This window comes from Pelmatolapia mariae, unplaced genomic scaffold, assembly GCF_036321145.2.
Source record: "Pelmatolapia mariae isolate MD_Pm_ZW unplaced genomic scaffold, Pm_UMD_F_2 NODE_ptg000573l+_length_95306_cov_1, whole genome shotgun sequence".
Lineage (NCBI taxonomy): Eukaryota > Metazoa > Chordata > Actinopteri > Cichliformes > Cichlidae > Pelmatolapia > Pelmatolapia mariae.
Window position 1 is genome coordinate 49,068 of NW_027052257.1, and position 23,748 is coordinate 72,815.

Sequence of the window (23,748 nt, forward strand, 5' to 3'; positions counted from 1 at the left end):
TTCAGAATCAGCGCAAAAAGAACGTAAACACAAAGCGCCCGCCGACGCTTCAAAATCAGCGAGCTGTCGGCTTTCAGCCCGACGGCGTGTCCGTGTCCGCGTACGTGCCGTCGGGTGAGAAAGGCGACAGCTCACTGATTCTGATCCGTCGGTTTACGTCTTAGTGCAGAATCCGTGTACCTGCTCTCATTTACTGTTTTAGCTGTTTGGTGGTTGTTGAAATTTTGTGAGGTTTAACCTGAGATTCTGGCGTTTCGGCCAAAATAAATTTATATAAAAAAATCGATTCAGGATTTTAATGAATCGATTTCACGTTATCCAAGCTAGAATCGATTTTAATCGATAAATCGATAATCAAAACCCACCCCTGGTCCAAAGAGCCGGAGGCAGAAACTGAAAGCAGCTCCAGCATGCTTGGATCTGTTTCTGGGAACAGTTCAAAGATCTGAAGCTGATGACCTGAGAGGGCTCGCTGGGCTGTGGACAGTTTCATTAGAAATGATCGTATTACCATCTCATAATCATTGTTATTGGGATCATTGTCTTCCAGAAGCATCACCTCCAAAGGAAAACAGGTTTTTCATGATTTCCAGCAGCACAAAGTTTGCTGTTCATTTGGACCACAGGGAAGATTTGGGCCACGTAAAGGAACAAAGTCACTCGAGTCCTTCTTAAGTGCATCCAGCTGCTTTTTTTCTGAGTTTTTTGGAATTGAAGGCCTGAAAATCAAAGCCCGTAGAAGCTGCCCGAACTTGCCAACAGGGGGCGACAGCTGCAGTTACAAAAAGACCTGGGTCCTCCTGAAGCGGATGAGAAAACGACCCTCGGCCTGACCCCTACGAGCACTTTGCCGATGAGTTCATGAGCTCAGCGATTTTTTCAGGTCGCTCTGACTGAAACATCAAGTTCATTTAATGCGTTTTGACCATATTTGTGTCAAGAAGGAAGATCATCGGGGCATGCTCATTGGCTCGTGACTTGTGACTGACATTTTGCACCGCATCAGCATGATGCAGATGTGAGCTGTTTTCTGAACATCTGGTATTTATATATTTATTTATTTGAATTCTCCAAAAATTAAACTCGTTTTCAGTGACATCACAAAACCCACCTGATCACAACTGTTTCAGTCATTTTGTGCTTTTATGTGTTCATTTTATTCTGATTTATTTGTGTATATGATTTTAATTCGCTGTACAAATGTAAGGAGACCTCAAGCATTTTAATGGGTGCCTATAAATAACATTTATTATTATTATTATTACATGAATATCGCATTATTTGCTAATGTAAAATAGCATAACAGACCATAGCCCACTGAATACATAACATGAATACATGTATAATGTTCCTGAATACGTTTTTATGTATTTGAAAAATAATAACGTTTTTGACTTGATATTAATGACTAAACATTTAAACATATTTTACTAAACAATGAAATTAAGCGCCTTGTTGTTGCTTCAGGATGCTATACAAATAAAATAAAATTGAAATTAATGTTTCACATGCTTTATATCCGCATGCATAAAAAATAATCAAAATAATTAAACTCGTGGTGAGAACATTCAAAGTGATCTGAAAGGGCAAAGAACAGAAACTTTCACCTTTTTTTGCTACAAACTTCTAAAAGTTCGTCTTAAAAGAACAAAAATAAATCTCCTTCAAACTTAAGGAAAAGCTTTCGTGAGGTTTGATCTTTCATTCTTCTTCTTGACCTGTCTGGCAGACACTTGTGCGCATGCGCTCATCCATAACCCGGAACTGCGCTCCGCAGCGGGCTGTGTTTGTTTTGGGGACGGTCAGCCGAGAGAAACGATGCAGCTTCACTTCACTAAAGACGTTTTACCGGACTCTGTCGGCACCGACTTCCAGAACCTGAACAAGCTGAACGAGCAGGTAAGTCCGCGGCTTTAACGGAGCAGCTTTACCGGAAGCTGTCCGAGCCCCGGGGCTCGTTACGTCAGTGAAAGGAGGTTAACGGTCACAGCCCACCTGTACCTGCACGGAATGTACACGTGTCCGTGTCAGCTGACTGCCAGCTGATGGGGTGAACAAGCTGATGAGCAGAAATATTGCTCAGGCTTCAAACAGACGTCCGACAGCCACGAGCTGTTAGACTAAAGTGCACGTGATGCGCGCAGTCACAGCCGCTGTCACGTGACCAGACGGCGTTCAGCAGAACCCGCTTTGAACGTGAGAGTCCAGACTTATCGATGACATCGGTTTATTACTCACCAATAACAGTGCAGCACGGTGCTGTGGGGCGGAGCGTCGGCTGCTGAGGCGCCTCACCAGCTGACGGTCCGCTCAGCAGGATGGGCGGGGTTTCTGTGAGGTAAAAACACCTGTAAACGGGATTTAAAGAGGACATTGATGTAAGCGAGGAGCTTTAACACCTCCAGGAGCTGCCGCTCAGCTGTAATCTGATTACTCAGCACATCTGATGATGTGTGTACAGTGATTAAAACTGGAACGATGTCACAGTCTTCGCCACCTCCTACACCGAGAGCGCCGTGATGTCACGGAGACTGACAGCAGAGCTGAGAGCCCGGGCCCTCGCCGTGACGTGACATCAGAGAGCAGTTAGGCTACTAACAGATTACAGTACAATAATCCAGAATATTAGGATCGTTGATCTGCAGGCTGATGAGTGCCTGAGTTACAGGAGTCAATCTTCACTGTGATGAAGAGAATCTTTCTTTATTCTTTAAACTCAGTGTCAGAGTCTTCATTCCCTCCTTTATCGTGACCACAGCTCCTCACGCACAAAGTCTAGGAGACGCCGGGAGGGAGGTGGCATTAATCCGGGTACTGGATTGGCTCTCGGGGCGTCTGCCTCATGCAGCATCTCTCTGAGCGGACGTGTTGAGAGGAAATAAAGCTTTTGAGTCCTGATGCAGCGTTCTGAGCATGCACTGATGCCTCACACATCAGACGGTGGCATCTTCAGCCTTTGGGTTACTTCTGAGCCCGAGGCCTGAACACATGGATTCAGCAAGATGATTAAAGCATGTTGAGATGTTCTTCATGAGTGGTGCGGACCAATCGTTTTTAGTTTGCAGGTTTGTTCCTCTGTCCCTGCCTGGCAGGGGTAGACAGAGTAAGATGGTGGAAACGAGTGAATCAGGTCTTTGAGCTGCAGCTGAAACGTAAATCTGACCAAAGTTTCAAACAATCAAACTCTTTTTCTTTCATGCAGCAGTTTCATCGCCTGATTGAAATTCTGTTCCAGTTCCTCCTGGAGCCGAAAGAGGTGAACACACACACACACACACACAGACACACACACACAGACACACACACACAGACACACACACACACAGGCACATACACACACACACACACACAGGCACACACACACAGACACACACACACACACACACACACACAGGCACACACACACACACACATACACACACAGACACACACACACAGACACACACACAGACACACACACACACAGACACACACACAGGCACACACACACATACACACAGACACACACACAGACACACACAGACACACACAGACACACACACACACACAGGCACACACACACACACACACACACACAGACACACACACATACACACAGGCACACACACACATACACAGACACACACACACACATACACACACACACACACACACAGACACACACACATACACACACACACACACACACAGACAGACACACACAGACAGACACACACACACAGACACACACACACAGACACACACACACACACACATACACACACACATACACACACATACACACACACACAGACACACACACACACATTTTGATGTTAATGGGACTTTGGACTTAGTGATTAGCCTTGATAACTGAACCGAGGTAAAACATCGGCTGTCCTTTTGTGTGCATGTGCAAATGAATGCATGCATTTTTCTGTGTGTGTGTGTCTGTGTGTGTGTGCAGACAGAGAGGTTCATGCAGCAGCTTACTGAGTTCGCGGGGGAACACGGGATGAGTGCCGGGCCTCTGAGGAACCTGATGAAGAGCGTCCTCCTGGTGCCGCAGGGTGGGAGACACACTCGTCATCCATCACTTTAATCACCGAGGCTAACACGGACATCGTAAATCCAGCCATACCAGATTAGGTGGTGGGAATCAGGTTGTTTCCATTTTCCCTCGTTTATCTCCTTGATCAGGACGTCAACCTAAAGGCAGTTCTGTTAACCTGCAGACCAGGTAGAGTCGGTGTCGTTAAGAGTAAAATCAGAGAATGCAGAAGATTTATGTGTGAAGCACTTCACTGTAATTTTACACTGACGGACAGGAAAAGAGCAGAGACAGGCTGGAAACACACCTGTCAACACTCTGAGTGTCAGGTGTCATACTGTAGGTGATAACCCCGCCCTTTACCTATTTGAAGAGTTTCAGTCAGGTTTCAGAGCTCATCTCAGCACAGAAACAGCTTTAGTGAAGGTTACAAATGATCTTCTTATGGCCTCTGACAGTGGACTCATCTCTGTGCTTGTCCTGCTAGACCTCAGTGCAGCGTTCCATACTGTCGACCATAATATCCTATTAGAGCGATTAGAGCACGCTGTAGGTATTACAGGTACTGCACTGCAGTGGTTTGTATCATATCTATCTAATAGACTCCAATTTGTGCATGTAAATGAAGAGTCCTCTTCACACACTGAGGTTAATTATGGAGTTCCACAGGGTTCAGTGCTAGGACCAATTCTGTTTACATTATACATGCTTCCCTTAGGCAGCATCATTAGAAGACATAGCATACATTTACACTGCTATGCAGATGACACCCAGCTCTATCTGTCCATGAAGCCAGGTAACACACACCAATGAGTTAAACTGCAGGAATGTCTTAAAGACATAAAGACCTGGATGGCCGCTAACTTTCTGCTTCTTAATTCAGATAAAACTGAGGTTATTGTACTCGGCCCTGAAAATCTTAGAAATATGGTATCTAACCAGATTCTTACTCTGGATGGCATTACCTTGGCCTCCAGTAACACTGTGAGGAACCTTGGAGTCATTTTTGACCAGGACATGTCCTTCAATGCACATATTAAACAAATATGTAAGACTGCTTTCTTCCATTTGCGCAACATCTCTAAAATTAGAAACATCCTGTTAAAACTTTAGTTATTAATCTCTGGCTCCTCCCCTCCAGCCCAGCTGGTCGCAGCAGATGGCCCCGCCCCTCCCTGAGCCTGGTTCTGCCGGAGGTTTCTTCCTGTTAAAAGGGAGTTTTTCCTTCCCACTGTCGCCATCATTGGGGTTTTCTCTGGATGATTGTGGGGTCTTTACCTTCGCCTTGAGGCGACTGCTGTTGTGATGAATGGAACTGAATTGAGGCGTGTTGCCTCGGTGCTGTGGTCTGTTTATCCTCTGCGCTGTTTTCCAGGCTGTGGGATGTGGGTCACATGTTTGGAGGTTAAAAGGAGTGGAGTTTGGCTGGTTTTGATTTCTAGCCGAGTGTCAGATTGTATCTGTTGATGCCACAGCGCTGAACACGATGAGGGCGTATGGAGCTTTAAATCTGTTGCCTGCAGTAACGGTTTTACGAAGCACTTGTGTGAGTGACAGCAGCAGCATGTGACCTGGGATGTAACTGAATAGGGGACTATTGGTGGTGTTTGATTCAGTGCGATGGAAGCAGCAGGCTCAGACAGGTGTAACTGAAGACTAAGGCTTCTTTCAACACATTTCAAATTGTGTTTCTCTGAACGCGCTCTGCCAGCATGAGAGAATTAATGGAAAATGGATAACACTTCCCCTTGTTCCCACTTGTGTTGTGTGCAGCCCCGATGTGCTGCTGCATTCTTGATGAGCTGCCCGGCTGCGGTCCATGCGGGTAGTTTCTGATAGCCCCTCAGTGCAGAAGTTCAGTACAACAAAGTGCTCCTGACACCTGGGCCAAATATTTTGGGCGGGTTTCTGTTTGCAAAGTTGAGACAGAAGTGCAGCGATTATTACGAGCCATAAGATGCGATCGGCAACAGACAAAGTGTTGAGAGAAATCAGAGAAAACAGCAGAGTGGTCGTTTTTTCCAGAGTCTGCATCAAGGTTATTACAGTGAGCTCGAACAAAAACCACTGAAATAAAAATGAACTGAACGAGAGAAAAGAATTCTCCCTCGTTAGTACCAGTGCTTCCTGTTCATCTCAGTCACAGGAAGTGAATCATTGTCACAGATAAACCCACTGAAAGGGTGTTTTTGGTTTGTGGATGGATGAGTAAATCTTATTTTATGTTCCATCCATCCCTTCTCTGCTTCTTATCCTTGTTAGGTCACGGGGGGGTGGGGCCTATCCCAGGTGTCTCAGGACAGGTTGCAGGGCTAATACACAGGCAACCATTCACCCAGTATCTGCATGTCTGTGGACTGTGGGAGGAAGGCGTTGTACCCGGGGAGAAACCCCGCAGGAAGACCCCAGCCTGATGGTGGAAATGAACTCAGGACCTTCTTGCTGTGAGGCAACAGTGCTAACCGCTGTGCTGCATTTCAGGTTTTATTCAAAGACAGCATGTTTCTGCCTGTGATTTCGTTTGTATTTTCACTTCCTCCATTTCCCAGAATCCCAGTTACGCGTGGGCTATCTGTGTGTGGTGTTGTATACGCTGCACTGTACGTTTGCACGCTTACTGCACGGGCCAGGTGTGTCTGCAGCAGTGATCTCCATACAGATGTGTATGTGGGGATACCTGCACAGTATTTTCTCACGGCATTTAAAACCCGACACTCAACAGGTGGAGCTATAAACAGTAACAGGAAGGTGTCCATGTCTGTTTTCTCCTCAGGAGCCCTGAAGAAAAACCTGACAGGCGAGCAGATCAAAGAAGACCTCCTGACATTAGGTACACATCCGAGTCCTTTGTGCCTCAGAGTCATTCTCACGGTAGTCGTATTAGTTACTGTCACATTTGTGTTAATGAAAGCAAACCTGCTCACTCTGATCATTTCTCAGGACTGAGCGAGGAAAAGTCGGCTCACTTCTCACTGCAGGTAAGTAAAGTAGTGCTAAAGGTAAATGGACTGCTGCTTATGCAGCGCTTTTCTGCCTCATTCACACAAGCATGTGCTGTTTCTAAGTGCTTCCTGTCTGACATTCATGCATTCATAGAGCAACATGGGGTTAGTATCGTGGCATGCAGACTGGGATCAAACCACCTGACCAAAGCCACGCCCTTTACGTGTGCCAAACTTTCCACTACTATTAAAGACGTCATCGATGGGTTCAAAGGGCCTTCCAGGACTCTGGACTTAATTCTCTGAGTGGCTGTAGCTCAGGAGGTAGAGCAGGTCAGCAATGATCGGAAGGTTCCTGGCTTCCCCTAGTCTGCGTGCCAAATATCCTTGGGCAAGATACTAACCCCAAATTGCTCTCCAATGCATCCATCGAAGTATGAATGTGTGTGTGAATGTTAGCTTGAATGGGTGTGAATGGGTGAATGCACAAGTTGTGTAAAGCGCTTTGAGTGCTCAGAAGAGTAGAAAAGCACTACATAAGAACCAGTCCATTTACCATTTCTTCACCAGCTAACATGTTGTGTTTACTGTCGGTAAATCCTGCACCTCCTCTTCTGTAGCCAGCTGCAGCTTTATTTACATCTGCACCATGAACACGTCACAGGCTGAGGCTGTAAGCACGTCACGGGGCGTCAGGTATCTGCAGGCTGTCGCTCGAAGCAACGCCAAGAACTGAACTGTTCCAGATCGATCCAGCACACTTTAACCTCTGTGTAACTAACACTCCCACAGTGGTGGCTACACGAGGATGGTCAGCCAGCTAGCTGTGCCTTAGCTCGCCATCATTGTGATGCTCAGGCTGCACATGCTGACTCGTGTAAAACAACAGGGAGGAGCAGGTGTGTCCGTTTGGGCCGATGCTAGCTCACAGGTGTTAGCACATGTTAGCACTGACTCAGTGTCGTTGATAAAACTTGTTCTTACGATGTTACTCAGGAAACCTTTAAACGGTGAACACGTGTCTCAGGAGTCTGATGTGATCTGTGTTCCTGCAGTGGGCGGAGCACTACGCAGCGCTGACCAGGCTCGCTGTCGGGCAGACTCTGATGGTCAACCAGCTGGTTGACATGGAGTGGAAGTTTGGAGGTAAGAAGGAACAAACCTAGCGTGCACGGCAAATTTAGCTCATATTAGAGGTTCACTCTGAGTCTGTCTGTGAGGACGTCCGCCCTCTGAGCACATTTAAACCCCTCGGTGTGTGCAGCCGATGGAAGCTGAATAACAGAGCTAACCATGACGAGCCTCACTGTTTCAGGCGCAAACTTCAGACGTGACACAGCGTCCGTCCTGTTTGAGTGTTTTTATCACGCTGTGTTTTGTCGTCCCACAGTGACTGTTGGCACCAGTGAAATTCAGAAATTGGGCACAGTCTTTCTGCAGGTACGACAGCGCTCCACACACACACACGTGGGGTATTCATATCCTGTGGGAACATCTAATTGACATAATGCTTCCCCTAACCCTAACTAAACTGTAACCCTGACACTAAAACCACATTTTGAGTCTCAATAATGTCTTCAAACTTGTGGAGACTGGTATTTTGGTCCCCACAAAGATATGAAAACACACACAGCATCGTTGTTTTGTTGAACACGTTGTGTTTGGTTGCAGCTGAAGCTCGTGGTCAGAAAGGGGAATTCCACTGAAAACGTCTACATGGGTGAGTGATGATGTCACTCGTACCTGAAGTTTTGCACACCTTGAATGTCTTTCTTTACAACTGCTCGAGTCTGTAACAGGAAGCTTTAATTTACTCTGACGGTTGTTTCTGCAACTCGTTTTGTTGTTCAGGACCAAAACTTAGATAATGAACAGATGCTGCGAGTGAAAAAGACTGTAAGAAAATGTAAAAAGGAACTCGTCTGGTTTAATCGTTTAAGATTCATAAATGAAAAATCAGTTCCTCCACCCGACGCCCTCAGAGTCAGCTGACCTACAGATCTTCAATTCAGTTTTATTTATACAGCGTCAAATCACAACAGTCACCTCAAGGCGCTTTATATTGTAAGGTGGATCCTACAATAATAAATACAGAGACAAACCCAACAATCATATGACCCCCTATGAGCAAGCACTTTGGCGACAGCGGGAAGGAAAAACTCCCTTTTAACAGGAAGAAACCTCCAGCAGAACCAGGCTCAGGGAGGGGCGGGGCCATCTGCTGTGATTGGTTAGAGTGAGAAAAGGAAGACAGGATAAAGACATGCTGTGGAAGAGAGACAGAGATTAATAACAGGTGTGATTCAGCAGAGAGGTCTATTAACACATAGTGAGTGAAGAAGAAACACCCAGTGCATCATGGGAGTCCCCCAGCAGCCTACACCTATCCGGTCTTTAAGTCTGATGTCATTAGCCACGTCTGGGTCCAAACTCTGCTTCAGGTCCCAAAGTCAAACGAACACTGCGGCATCACTGAGCGTTAAAAACTGTCTAAATTCTTTAATCTGTAATAAAATGATCAGCGTTGCTGCTTTACCAAGTGTAACAATTAAGTTTAACATCCAGGCATCCAAGACAACAGAATTTATTACATTTAACAGAGTTAGAAGTTAGCAGGAAGTTAGCTCGCTAGCTTCCACCTAAACATGATATAGAGAGATTTCTGACAAAATTCAAACGTACAGCTCTGCTATCACTTCCAACATAAATGAAGACATGAAACTAAACAGCAGTGACGTTTGTACGGTTACTGAAGTTGGGCTAGCTGGTATATAATGACGTGATTGCTAGCGACACAGCTATGTTAGCATAAACACAGTGAAGCTGGAGGATGAACGCTAAGTTTTTTCCACTGGATAAAAGTTAACGTGAAGTTTCCTGATGGTTAGAGACAAATGCAATCGCATGGCAGGATGCTGTAAACGGACCAAACTTCAGTCAGGAGAACAACTGAGATAATCCATCCACAATACCAGGTTAGTCATTAATATACTGCTGCATGGGCTGGGCTGCAGTTACAGCGTAAGGGTTTCAAATGAACAGTTATAATAAAACTGAGAGAGGCCGACAGTGATCACTGACTGTTTTTATGGGCTTGTTTAGATTAAATAGAACAAGATACAAAACATTAAAACATGTTAAAAACACAACAGCCTTATTAAACGCAGAGTAGTTTGGACCGGAAGCAGGATTCGTCACGTTATTACTTAAAGACCAGATTGCAGCATAACTAAGGGAGGATTCGGGGTCACCTGGTCCAGCCCTAACTATATGCGTTAGCAAAAAGGACATTTTTAAGCCCGATCTTAAAAGTAGAGATGCAAAAACCTTTCATTTCTGTCTCTGACAGGAAGTCGTCCTTTTTTGTCTCTTCCCTGCAGAACTGACGCTGCCTCAGTTTTACAACTTCCTGCACGAGATGGAGCGAGCCAAGGCCAGCATGGAGTGCTTCAGCTGAGCGTGTGTGTGCAGTGTGTGTTGTATGTACTGGTTGAATTTGTGTGCGTGTGACATTTTTACCTGAAATGAGTCAATAAACTGAGGAGTAACCTGTCATTATCTGCTGTTTTCTTCCTCTGTGGGAAACGACTCCGTCTGTCAGCACGACGAAACTTGGGTGAGATTAGCGGGAACATTTTGACACTTCCATCAGAAACCAGACCTCGCCAGACCTGTTTGATCGAGTTCAGGCCTGCTGTCTCTTATTGATGTAATAAAAATATTACTAAAACAAACACGAATTAGCTGCAATAACAGGTAAATGCAGGCGAAATGAGCAGCAGTCAGAGACGGGCGTGCAGTAAAGGCCACACAGGGATGCGTACGAGCCTGGAGGCACATTTCAGAGCGCTCAGTGGCTCATCGGTGCAAGCGCCGTTTCAGCCCTCGGCCCCGAAACCTTCAGACGTCTGTGATAATTATCTGCTGATTATTCCTCAGCAGTCTGCTCGAAGACAGGAAGTCTGCCTTTATTCTGAAGGGTTTTCCCGCCTACTTTATGTCTTTGTACAGCATCTGCAGCTCCTCCTTTACGTACTGACTAACGTACTTTCTGACATTGAAGAGCTGCGCTACGCGGCTGTCACAGAAACAACCTAAACCACATTAAAGTAACTCATCTACACAGCGTGACATCATCTACACAGGATGACATCATCAACACACTCAGAGGACCTGGAGGAATCTCTGTGCGCAGGGACGATAACCGTGACCTTCAAACACCGCTGTGTGTTACATCCGTGCACGGGCTCAGGAGCGCTCCCGTCTGCGAGCGGCTCGGCGTGCCGGCCCTAAAAAAAGAGAAAAAGCCTCCAGTCAGTTCGACGTGTCGTTTGTCATTCTCAAAACCAGAATCCAACGCACAATCGCTCCCCGTCGCTGTCTGCGACACCTGACTGCATCAGCAGGTCGTGCCCTCGGCGACTCTCCCGTCCTGCTGTGTGGAACCTTCACGCCACACGCCCTTCCCTCCGCTGGCTGTCTCGGACAGACGAGCTTGTCTTCATTAGAAGCACGGCTCCAGGCTAAGCCCGTCTTTCTGCTCACGTTTCCACGTATCTGTGCGTGGATCAGTCCCGCTGCGTTTCCTGGGATGTTACGTAAATGGATTCAGTGAAAACTCAGGATTCCCCGTATTTAGCAGAAAATCAAATATTCCACATAGCTCTGCGGCGTGTCCTGTCACGCCTCGCTCTCACCTGGCCGTCTGCCCCCACAGTAAACAGCAAATCCAGTTTGTTCAGCAGAAGCTGTGGTCATGTGGAAATCATGAACGAACCAAAGTTTTTTACAAACTCAGACCAATCAAGGACAGAACGTGTGGGAGTGCTGATGGAACAGCCAATCAGGGCAGTTGTTTATGTTTATTTGTTGATTTTTAAAAAAAAATTGCTTTGTTTGTTTGTTTCCTGGAGTTGAATATTTGATGAAGACCTGAGACTGAAGTTTGTGCTGAATGCTGTTGGCTCTGTTTTTCTTCTTCAATCAATCAATCAATCAATCTTTATTTATAAAGCACTTTTCATACAAACTGTAGCACAAAGTGCTTTACATGGTTAAAAGCAGCCCACCTCACCCTCCCACTCATTCCCCGCACTGTCATTAACAGAAGCGGTCATGATACACACATCCCCCCACCCCCCCACCCCCACACACACACGTACACACACGTATACACATACACACACACACACCTAAAGAGTAAAATTGGGCTGGGTACGTATTAGCCAAGTGAGGAAACACTATCACAGGGAGCCGTCTGCACCGGGAGCCGGTCACAGACCGCAGCCTCCAGGCTGGGCACACAGCAGGAGGGAGGCTAAGAAGCCCCCCAGCCAGGCTCAGAGGACCCACAGGGCCCCAGCAGCCACTGTCGATCACAGCCCCGGTGCAGAGAACCCCCTCCGAGGAAACACTGGAGATATGACCTAATAAGAATATAAACAGGATAAAAAGATAAAATAAATAAGAGTGGGATATAATATAAATATAAGTATAAACAGAGTAAGAAGATAAAAAATGAATAAGAATAAAATCAGTAAATATTAGGTAAAACTAAATGAATAATATAAATAGAATAACAGGATAGAATAAATAAGCATAAAATAAATAACGTTAGTTAAAAGCTAAATTAAAAAGGTGGGTCTTCTTGTGTTTAAAGTCAGTCCCAGTCCAGCTGAGGAACACGGTGCGCACGCACGCGGGTGTGCGTTGGCCATCACGATAATTGCCTTTCTAATGTAAGGTAGCACAGTTTTCAGCTGCTGCGTGTTCACACGTATCGTTTTGCCCTCAGTAACGTATTTTTGCTCGTTTTCATGCCCTGCAGGCGTTGTCAGTCCGGATGGATCAGCCTATAGCCTGTCAGCTTGTTTCCAAACATCCTTCAAACTCACCTGTTCATTGTGCTGATTGGCTCCTCGCTGCAGGACACAGCAGCTCACTCATATTAGTTACTGATACTGTTTTTACTGTTTCAGCTGCTGTGCGGTTTGGATTGCTTGCAGTGAGAGAGTGCTGCTCCTTCATGTCCTCTGACACGTTCAGATACCTGGTGAGGGGGGGCCGGGGCCCACAGGCTGCAGGTACACTGAGTGTTTTTAAATTAAAGAGGTGAACAGAGCTGCTCAAAGATGACTCTGGTTTTATTCTAACTGAGAGGAGACGGAGCCCTGCAGCAGTTGAAAGGACGAGGGTTTCCTTCCTGTCAGGCTCATTCAGGATGAACTTTGGCTCTGATGTTCCAAAGATGCTCATCCTCACAGACAATCAGCCTCTCACAGTTTCAGGACTCGGAGCCAAAAGCAAATCAAACCTTCACCTCTGTTGTGCAATTCTCCTCTTTCTCTTCACATTCTTTCTCTTTGTCCTTAGTGTCTCTCCTCCTCCTCCTCCTCCTCCTTTCTTCATGCCGGCTCTCCTTTCGTCTCATCGTGTGACCCGACGTGTTCCTGCATGCATCCACCGAGGCCTCCTGAGCTTCTCCCAGTTGTTTCTCTGGCCTTTTAAAAGAGCAGAGAAAATCCCACAGATCTCGATCCTTTCAGTGTTTCAGTCTTCTCGCAGAAGTTCGTGACTCAGCTGATGTTAAGTAAACACCAGCTGATTAACATTATTTGGGAAGTGATTAGATCATCAGAGAGACTCCAGACTTTACGTCCACGTGAAAATCCTGCAGAAAAACACTTTGTGTTATTGTGATCAGATACGACTGATGATTGTGTCCTCCTGAGGTCAGCTACAGGTGCAACAAACCTGTTGTAAGCAGCAACAGGTTTGTTGCACCTGTTTTTTTTTTTTACCCAATTTTGAGCTGCTGAGAAACGCAAGTCAATACTGTAATCTTCAACAGAAATCATACATGTAATTATTTCTCCTGCTTTCTTTGTAAAACAGCAAATTTGAAAATGAATGCACAACAATAATAATTATTTGTTAGCACTGAAAATATCATTTTGATTAAAGAGCTTGTGGATACTGGTGGATTAACCATTTACAGAAACATAAATAATTATTTTGGAACTTTTCAGTGCTGTTAATTTAGGGTCAAACCTCACTGTGGTCTAATACATGTGTTAAACACTGTTTGGATATGTTTGAGGCTTTGGTAGAACAGCCGAGCAAATCAACCTCCCAACAAACACGTCAAATACCCACTGACTCAACGTTTGAAGGTATTTTTGAGGCTCAGAATGTGGTTTTAGTGTCAGGGTTACAGTTAGGTCATGGTTAGGGTTAGGCATTCATTTTGGATGGTTAGGGTAAGCAGCTAGGGAAAGCTTTATGTCAATGAGATGTCCTCACTAAGATATGAAAACGAGAGTTTGTGTGTATGCCTGCTTATCTGTGTGGGGAATAACCACGGCCTTCCCAAGAAAGAAAGTCTGTTTGGGCTAGGAATAAAAGATAGTGACAGACTGAAGAGAGAGTGTGTGTTTGTGTATGTGTGTGTGAGTGTGTGTGTGTGTGTGTGGGGGGGGGACATTTTTGCCGTTGGACCTGCAGAGGGAAGGGGAAGTTTATGGAGAATAACTCTAATAGCTCACAGCTGTCAACCGTGTTCTTGTTTCCCCAAAGTTACAAACGTCCTGTGTCACTGTCGCTGACTTTACACACAGTCCTGTTCACTGGAAACGTGCTGTATAACGCACACCTGCTGCTATACTTTATTGTTTTTTTATTGTTCTGAGAGAGAGTTTCCTTTCAAATGATGACACCTGTCCAGGTGTTGTTTGTCCTTTGAGATTGGAGGTTTTAAAGGTTTACCTCCAGGTAAAATGAGGACTTGTTTTACGAGCTGAAGTGAGACGACAGAAGCAGCAGAAGTGTCAGACATGAGCTGAAACCTTTCAGACTGGATTCCACAGCTCACCTGTGGAGAGTGCACAGGTGACAATATGTGAACAGATTCAGTTCAGTTTTATTTATATAGCAATAAATCACAGCAACAGTCTTCCCACGGTGCCTTATATTGTAAGGTAAAGACAGTTCAACAATACAGAGAAACCCCAACAATCAGACAACCACTCAGTGACAGTGGGAAGGAAAAACTCCCTTTTAACAGGAAGAAACCTCCTGCAGAACAAGGCTCAGGGAGGGGCGGGGCCATCTGCTGTGATTGGTTGGGGTGAGAGAAGGAAGACAGGTGAGGTAATTAGAAATCATGTCTATCCATGATTGGAATGATTAAAATGTTATTTGTGAAGAAGTTCATGAAGTCATTACTAGTTAACGTTAAAGGGATGGTTGGCTCAACAGAGCTCTGACTTTTTGTCAGCCTGGCTACAGTGCTGAAGAGAAACCTGGGGTTGTTCTTATTTTCTTCAATCAGTGACGAATAGTAAGATGTTCTGGCTTTGTGGAGGGCTTTCTTATAAAGCAGCAAACTATTTCTCCAGGCTAAATGATGATCCTCTAAATTTGTGACACGCCATTTCCTCTCCAGCTTACGAGTTGTCTGCTTTAGGCTACGTGTTTGAGAATTATACCACGGAGTCAGGTACTTCTGATTTGAGGCCTTAGTTTTCACAGGAGCTACAGTATCCAGAGTCGTACGTAGTGAGGAGGTAAAATTATTAACAAGATGATCGACCTCTGTTGGAGTAGCGTTCAGGTAGCTGCTCTGCTCTGTGTTGGTACAGGGCATTGAAGATGATAACAGTGGGTGGATTATATTCTTAAACTTAGTTACAGCACTTTCAGAAAGACATCTACTGTGATAAAGTCTACTCTCCACTGCTGTGTAATCAATTATGATTAATTAATGATTAATTAACCAATTATGCTCGCCTTAATCCCAGGGAGGATTGACAGCATTTCTGTAACTTTATCCCTGTCGTAAACAGCCCTAAAACTCATAAGCTTTACATAAACCTCACTGTTCATTTTTTGATTCCATATCTGGAGCTGCATCCTCTGACCTGATGAGTACATGTGTTCATGTACACTATATTCCCAAAAGCATTGGCTCTAGAGTTGAAAATAATGTTGCAGCTCTTCTGGGAAGGCTTTCCACAGGTTTAGGAGTGTTTATGGGAACTCTTCTTCCAGAAGCACATTTGTGAGGTCACACTGATGTCGGAGGAGAACGCCCGGCTCACAATCTCCACTCTGATCTACGGGCCACGTGAAGTTTGGAGGTCTGCAGAAAGTTGGTGACCTCTGTGGACTACACGCCTCAGCGTTCACTGGTGTGATTTTACCACTTTGTGCTGTTGTTCCCAGGTGCTTCCACTGACTGTGGAGTGAGAGCAGAGCGAGCTGTTCTTTCACTGATGTATGTAGAAGCTGTGCGTGCCGACGTTATGCACCTGTGTCCACCTGATGGAACACCTGGATTAATGATTGGCTGGGTGAGGGAATACTTTGTGTGTATGAGGCAGACTGAGGTAGAAGAAAGATGTAGATTGCCCCCTGCTGGCAGGAATGGGATCCATCACATAAGGTGGAAGGAAATGTGTGTGTGCAGTTAAAGCAGGGTGTGAGTTGGTGTGTGTCTGAGTGTGTGTGTTTGATGTGTTTTGTTGATAAGAGAATTTTGCTCCCGACTCTTAAAGTTCCTCCCTGAGAATTTACCGAGAACGTGGTTTCTCTCTTTGCTCACAGTAATTAATGTCTTCCTGCTCGAAACTGAAAAAACGACCTCTCACCCTGTGTGTGTGTGTGTGTGTGTGTGTGTGTGTGTGTGTGTGTGTGTGTGTGTGTGTGTGTGTGTGTGTGTGTGTGTGTGGAGGACCAGGAGGCCACGCAGCTGCTGGGCCAGCCACACAGAGGAGTTGTTATCTGGGTCCAACGTGCTGCCTCTGCTCCACAGGAAGAGGCTCGGGCCTAAATCATCGAGCACAAAGATGCACGGCACGGGAACGTCTGACAGCTTTGGACAAAAACAAGAAGAAATCAGGAGAAATATGAAGAATGAGCAGTTAGACAGAGAAACAGCCGTCAGCGGGGTTAGAAGTCATGTCACAAACAGTCGTGATGCTGTTTCTCAGGGTCTGCTTCAGTATAGCTGCATGTATGGCTGCAGTGGAGCCGGGTCACTGGTGTGATGCTGTGATGATGATGATGGCACTGCTGAGAGAAGCAGCAGGATGAACTGTGAAGTGTTCAGCTGTAGTTTCTGCTCACGCTGATGCTGCAAAACTGAAAGCATCTGCTCACACGATGAGGCAAAGCAAACTGCAAAAGCAACCCAAGAGTTCCTCACGCCAAAGAAACGACATGTTCTTCAATGTAGTCAGCTGATCTCAGCCCAACAGAGCAGCTTTACAGTCATTACACACAAAACTGAGGGACGCCTCTAGAAACACAGCATTTGGTGTTTAGGGGGGTTATAAATACATATATTAGTTTAATATGTGCATTGAAGGACATGTCCTGGTCAAAGAATCTGGTTAGATACCATATTCCTAAGATTTGTGAAACACATTCACATAAAAGCATTTCGGTGTATATTCATATAAAGAGGCAGGATTCAGAACAAAGTGCTCGATTCGTTTGAACTGCAGTCATGCTGCCATTACTGTCATTTACCTGTCATACAGCATGTGCAGCCTTTCCCATGCAGCCCTTTGCATGCACTGTTCCCTCCTTTTCTACTTTGCATGGTGTGTTTTGAAGCACTCAGTGTGCAATTCAATTCAATTTTATTTATACAGCACCAAATCACAACAGGAGGAGGATATTGATGCATAGTGGTCTCCATATTTGTTGAAATAGGGACAGTACTGTTGTCCTGCCAGCAGACCAGCAGCTTCTCTCCCTGTGTCTTTGTAAACTGTTCTTTGGTTTTGAAAGGAACATCAGAGAGAGGGTTTGCCCTCATTGTCCCAAAAATCCCTAATCCTCTCTTTGTCACATCATCCAGGGGTGCAAGTGAATCGAAGAGGTTGTCATGGTGAAATTTCCAACCTTGAGGCTCCTCACTGGGAACAACCTCCGACCTCTGTCCTGACCCAGTGTCTGAGAGGAGGGTGTGGCTCCATGTGATGCCTAAACCCAGTGGATGAGGCTCCACATCATTCACTGATCTTCTTACAGTTATATTCATGTTCTGTGAGATATGCAGACTAACCATCGTAGTCTAAGGAGCTTGGAAAGAAAAGCGTCTGGACTTCTTTAAGTTGCTTGAGGACATTTCACCTCTCATCCGAGAAGTTTCTTCAATTCTAGGGTGAAATGGTGGAGAGTCCCAGATTTAAGCCCTGTGGGAGTGTGCCCCCCCCCCTCCCCGAGAGGGACAAAAGGACCCCCTGATGATCCTCTACCTCAGGGGTTGGCAACCCTGGGCACGCGTGCCACAGCTGGCACGCAAAATGTTAACTGTTGGCACGACCATAGCTGGACTGGCCATCAGGTATACCGGGCATTTGCCCGGGCCGATGATTTTTTTATTCTTGTATCGGTATAAACAATGAAAGGTGGTGGATTGTCCAGATGCTGGCCGATGTGTAAAAATAACTCAGTTGTTTGGTGGTGGCTGTGGCGGAGCTTCCACAGAGGCCAGCAGGTGGATGAGGGAAAGGGGAGGAGGAGGAGGAGGAGCAGAGACCCGAGGCGGCCGCCGGTCCGAGTGTCAGGTTAACTGAACTTCAGGTAAGAAGTTATGACCTGCAGTCTATCTGGGTCAGATATAAACCGAGTTTAGTTTATTTTCGTTGTGCTGACTTTTTACAGTCAGTTACAATAACTCGTACTGCGTGCTAGCTAGCATGACGGAGTTTCTATACAGCTGGGTGGGTGCTATGATGTTACTGATAGTGAACTTTATTTTATTCATAAGGTTAATTAGTTTCAAACCGTCCCGTAAAAAGACGGAATCGTCTCGTATTCAGAGAAAATATTACGTGTTTCGTATTGAGCTGAGACGCAGTTTGTCCCGGACTTCGGCCAGAATGAAAAAGACACAAACATGAAGGGAGGGAAACATGAAGATGAAACCAGGAGATGTCCTTACTGAATCATCAGAGCTGAACAGGTGATGGAGAAACAGGTTTACCTTTTAGGTGACATGAATGAGTTGAAGTTATGAACTGTTTCTGAGAGACAAATAACACCAGGATCCTTTTCTACGTAGCTGACAGCTGGTAACTGTGCAGGGGCGGGTCTAGCAAAGTTTTGCCAGGGGGGCAGGTAGGGCATTAACAGGGAGAGGGGGGCACAAAGAAATACTTTTCTTTCTTATTCTCATTTAAAATGTCTCGCTTTTAATGAGTAACTATCTGAATCTTATAACTAAAGTTTTTATCTGATGTAAAATGTATAGAAATCATACATATACCAACAAGACTGTACATCACTGTCACAGCAGCGTTTGTTTTCATTCAAAGGCTTTATGGCTTTACAGTTTTTCTCGATTGGTTTGGCTCATTTCTTGAAACCGAGATGACATTCTCAAAACCATAAGGTCATTTGGCCAAACAGTCTTACAGTGCTGCCCAACATTATAGCTCACTAGCAAAATCAAATATCTTTCCCCAAACTCTTCGTCCATGCTTCAAAAGCAGATTCCTTTCCCATATAAAAGGTCAGTACAGTCAAAATAGCACAGATCCTTCTCAATTGCCTTGGCACATGTGCATTCATTTAGTGCTTATGTCAGAATAACCTGGATGGTTTAGCACAACACCATGGATCCCCTGCAAAAGCTCATATCTCTCCCAAAAGAGTTTATCCATGTGTCAAAACTAAATATCCTTCCCATATAAATAGTCAATGCCCCCAAAATGCATTATACCTTTGGCATTGTTTAAGCACTGCAAGTCAAAATGCTTAGACGTTTTGTCACTGAGGCACAGGTCTAGCAACAGAATACCACTATGAATAAAACCAAAAGATTTTACAGTAAAATCAGCCTCCAATACACCACTCATACTCAAGGAAACTGTAAACATTTTTATTCGTACAAAGAAATGTTAACATTAGAGAACATACTGTGAAAAGAAAACATATACAGGATTCTGTAAATGTGAACAGTTATAAACAAAAAACAAAAAAAACTCTAGCCTACCATACTGTAAATAAAGTTTCAGAACTATAGTACAGTAATATTTTCAGTGGTCGCCATTGTCACCCTCTCTTTCCTGGCCACCATCCTCATCCTCCTGGCCATCGACGCGCTGCTCTCTGTCAGGCCATAAATTCTCATCCACATCGCAACGGATATTTTCTCGTGCGATGCAGCGAGGGAAGAAACGGCGTGAATGTCTCAACCATCCCCTACATTGATCCCCTGTGATGTCCTCACATGCAGCATCCATTGCATGCAGCAGGGCCCTCTGGTCTTGAGCCTGATGCTCATACACCCTCCACCTCCAAGCTGAAAAAAACTCCTCAATTGGATTTAGGAAAGGAGAGTAAGGTGGAAGAAACTCCATTAGCATCCGGGGATGGGTGGTGAACCAGGTTCTGATGCGTGGGCCGCGGTGGAAGTTCACATTATCCCACACAATGACATAATGTGGTAGCTGAGGTCCTTCTACACCTCTCTCATTTTCTGGGATCAGATCAGTATAAAGGTGGTCCAAAAAATTGAGGAGCTTTTGTGTATTGTAGGGCCCTAAACTGGGAATGTGTGTGGCCACACCTCTTTCTGATATAGCGGCACACATTGTTATATTTGCTCCTCGCTGGCCTGGGACATCCACAGTGGCTCGGTGGCCAATGATGTTACGGCCACGCCTTCGACCTTTGGCCAGGTTGAAGCCAGCTTCATCAACGAACACTAGGATGTGAGGGGTTTCGTTGCCTTCTAATGCCATTATTCTCTACAATAGAATAGACATAAATCTAATCAGTCAAGTAGAGACAGATACTGCAGGGAGGATCTAAAGTACTGTACAAACAGGGAGTGGAAAACTGAAGACAATTTCTAGGCAAAATGCTCTAGTCACACAAAGCTGGATTCTGAAGGTGAAAAGGATAACGCAAAACAAAAAAACAGTGGTAACCATGTCTTACTGTAATAGTGTTACAATGATAGACAACCAGTAGTTGACTTACATGCACATACTGGTACCGCAGCCCTTTCACTCTGTCAGAGTTTCTCTCAAATGGTACCCTGTAAATCTGTTTCATGGTCATCTGATGTTTCTTCAATAGCCGGTCTATTGTGGAGATGCTGATAGAGTTTATATTTTGGAACATTACATTGTCTAGCAGGATTGCATTACGAATCTGTCTCAGTGTGATGGCATTATTTGCAATGACCATGCTGCATATTTCTCGTTCTTGTTGTTCATTTAGAAGTTTTCTTCTGCCACCCACTTGAGGCTGTCGTCCAATCCTAGACATACAAGTCAAAGGTCAACACTGTAAATTTGTTACAAAATGAGTTACCAATGTAATTGTACTGCTGTCTTATGGTACTAGAAGTGTGATGCACTGCACAGTGACTGGAATACTATTCACAGTATTTTCTCCATTTTTTTGTCTTTGTCATTTTTATAGTATCATATAACATCACATGACGATATTACAGTACTCTAGGCCTACACACACACCAACACTGAATAGTTCACTAGCATAGTTCTGTACCTGTTTTCCCTGCGAAAGGTTTGGATGATGGAGGAGACTGTAGACCGAGGCACATTAGGCTGCACTCGGCGACCTGCCTCTGCCATTGTGAGGCGATGGTTTATAACGTGGTCAATAAGGGTGGCCGGGATTTCATCTGGGACATCATGGTGCCTCCGTGCTCCTCGGCCTCTTCCCCCTATTCCTCCACGCATTCTCACTCCTCCTCTTCCTCTTCTTCTTCCTCCTCGAGCAGGAAGTTGCTGTTGTACTTGGCGAGGTGCTTCCATGTTCACACTGCAAATGAAACTGGCCCCGGGCCAAGCTCTGTCTATATACGTTTGGCAGCAGTCATGATCATAGACAACACCTGTCAGGTATCTGAACAACCTGTTTGATTGGTCATCTGAGATGTGGGAAACTGCTCCTTCGTTAGTTCTAATTTCACCTGATTGATTGTCAAGTACTGTCATAACTTTATCAAATGTTCCAAGATATTCTTTCATGGTATTATATCTTTGACTAATTTTGACAGTTGAACAGACAATTGTGCATATGATGACTTACACAATGAAACCATGCTGATATGTTTTGGAGTGAGTGACCATTTCACTGAAAAATCAACTAATCAGTTTAGATCGGCAAGATCTATTTATTTGGAAAATGTGCTAAATGTGGGCTCATTGTGCTAACTGTAGCTACTTGTACATAATCATTTGAAAAGAAGCACAGAGTCACTTGAGACATGTACTAAAGCATTTGCAATTTGATTAAACCAATGAAAAATGACATTCTGTTGTGAACAATTGCAAGGTGGTTTGGAGATTTGTCCATGTTATTTTGAGAATGTCATCTCGGTTTCAGGAAATGAGCCAAACCAATCGAGAAAAACTGTAATACCTGGGGGGCCGGTCTCTAGTCAAAATGCCCGGGCTGTTTTTTTGTCCCAGTCCAGCCCTGGGATGACACGCAGTGAGTTAATCTGAGAAGGTGCATCAAAAAATAAATGGCCGGTCCAGTGGTGCACATCGCAAATTAGCTCACATAGACACATTAGTTGTGCCTCTTCTTAATGACGGTGTCTTAGCTAACAACCCCAACTACCAGATTCAACTTGTAATTGGCTAAAAATCACTTAGCCTACTGGTGAGAGGGACGTTGCTAGCTGGCGGTTTTTTCAATTGATGTTGAAATTTTTTGTCTCGCATTAACTGACTGAGTTAATGCCAGTTAATACGACATCGAAGCAGCTGGAATCCACAGCTGTGCGTGTTCATGGAGCTGCATGTTCACCTGCTGGACATCACTACCTGACAAGTTTAACTGTCTTCAGAACATTGCAGAGGCCTTATTGACAGTATTTGGCTCTACATATCTGTGTGAGCAGATTTTCTCTCACATGAGTGTCCTCAGGCAGCCGTCTGAATGCTGGACACTGGGAGACCTGTGTCTCTGAGTGGGAGACCAGAGATCACATTAACATGTGTATCCCTGTATTAACAAACATGCCATATTGGCCCAGTTTATTTTTCTTATCATTGTTGTGAGGAGACCATAAATAGCATTTGTATTAGCTGTTATGGAGTTCTTGCTATGGATAAAAAGTCTTTTTTTGTTTCAAAATAGCTGATAACTATTTGCTGATAGCTGCCAACATCTGCAAACAAATATAATTCTATAAAGTTGTTCTATATAGTGTGTAACTGTTCATATAGAGCGTTATTAAATTTATTGCTAATGCAATCATATGGCACACTGACTTCTGAGGAAATTTTAGATGCACTCATCATCAGAAAGGTTGCCGACCCCTGCTCTACCTAATCACATGAGCCCAGGTTTGAAAACGGGCGTAGGTCACAATCAGCCAAGGTTTCGGGTGAACTCACCCTCTTCGTGGAGTCTCAGTGAGCACCTTCAGCTCAGAGATCAGAGACAGAAGCGTTTCTTGCCTCTGGCCGCCAGAGGGCGCTGCTGTCTAAGCAGAAGCACTCATAAAACCCGGACGCTGAGCTTTAATCTAACGATGGAATGGAAAAAACTCAAGTTTTAAACAAAGGGAGGAGAACATGTTCACAAACACATGAATAAACTTTTGTCAAATCCAAGTTTTATGATTTCAGATTTTTAATAATATCATCAGTTCTATTTCAGACCTTATTAATAAGATTTATCACATTTACACAGACAGAATTCACAATCAGCAAGCAGCCTGGTTAGTTTCAACACAACGCCGAGTTTATGATCGTTTATTTCAGAGACTTTACA

General features: G+C 44.8%; 1 protein-coding gene across 2 annotated transcripts; it reads left to right on the forward strand.

The window, feature by feature from the left end:
* The first annotated feature begins 1,600 nt into the window (after window positions 1-1,600).
* LOC134623359 (COMM domain-containing protein 7-like) lies at window positions 1,601-10,544 on the forward strand. Of its 2 annotated transcripts, none has more exons than XM_063468521.1 (9): window positions 1,601-1,899; window positions 3,206-3,256; window positions 3,947-4,049; window positions 6,804-6,860; window positions 6,971-7,008; window positions 8,028-8,118; window positions 8,363-8,412; window positions 8,644-8,692; window positions 10,353-10,544. In XM_063468521.1, exons 1-9 carry the CDS (start codon window positions 1,819-1,821, stop codon window positions 10,427-10,429), a joined length of 597 nt encoding a protein of 198 aa, XP_063324591.1. In that variant the 5' UTR covers window positions 1,601-1,818; the 3' UTR covers window positions 10,430-10,544. The 2 variants fall into 2 exon arrangements, with proteins under 2 accessions (XP_063324591.1, XP_063324590.1); XM_063468520.1 differs by having other exon boundaries at window positions 1,611-1,899; window positions 3,203-3,256; window positions 10,353-10,534.
* The last annotated feature ends 13,204 nt before the right edge of the window (window positions 10,545-23,748 follow it).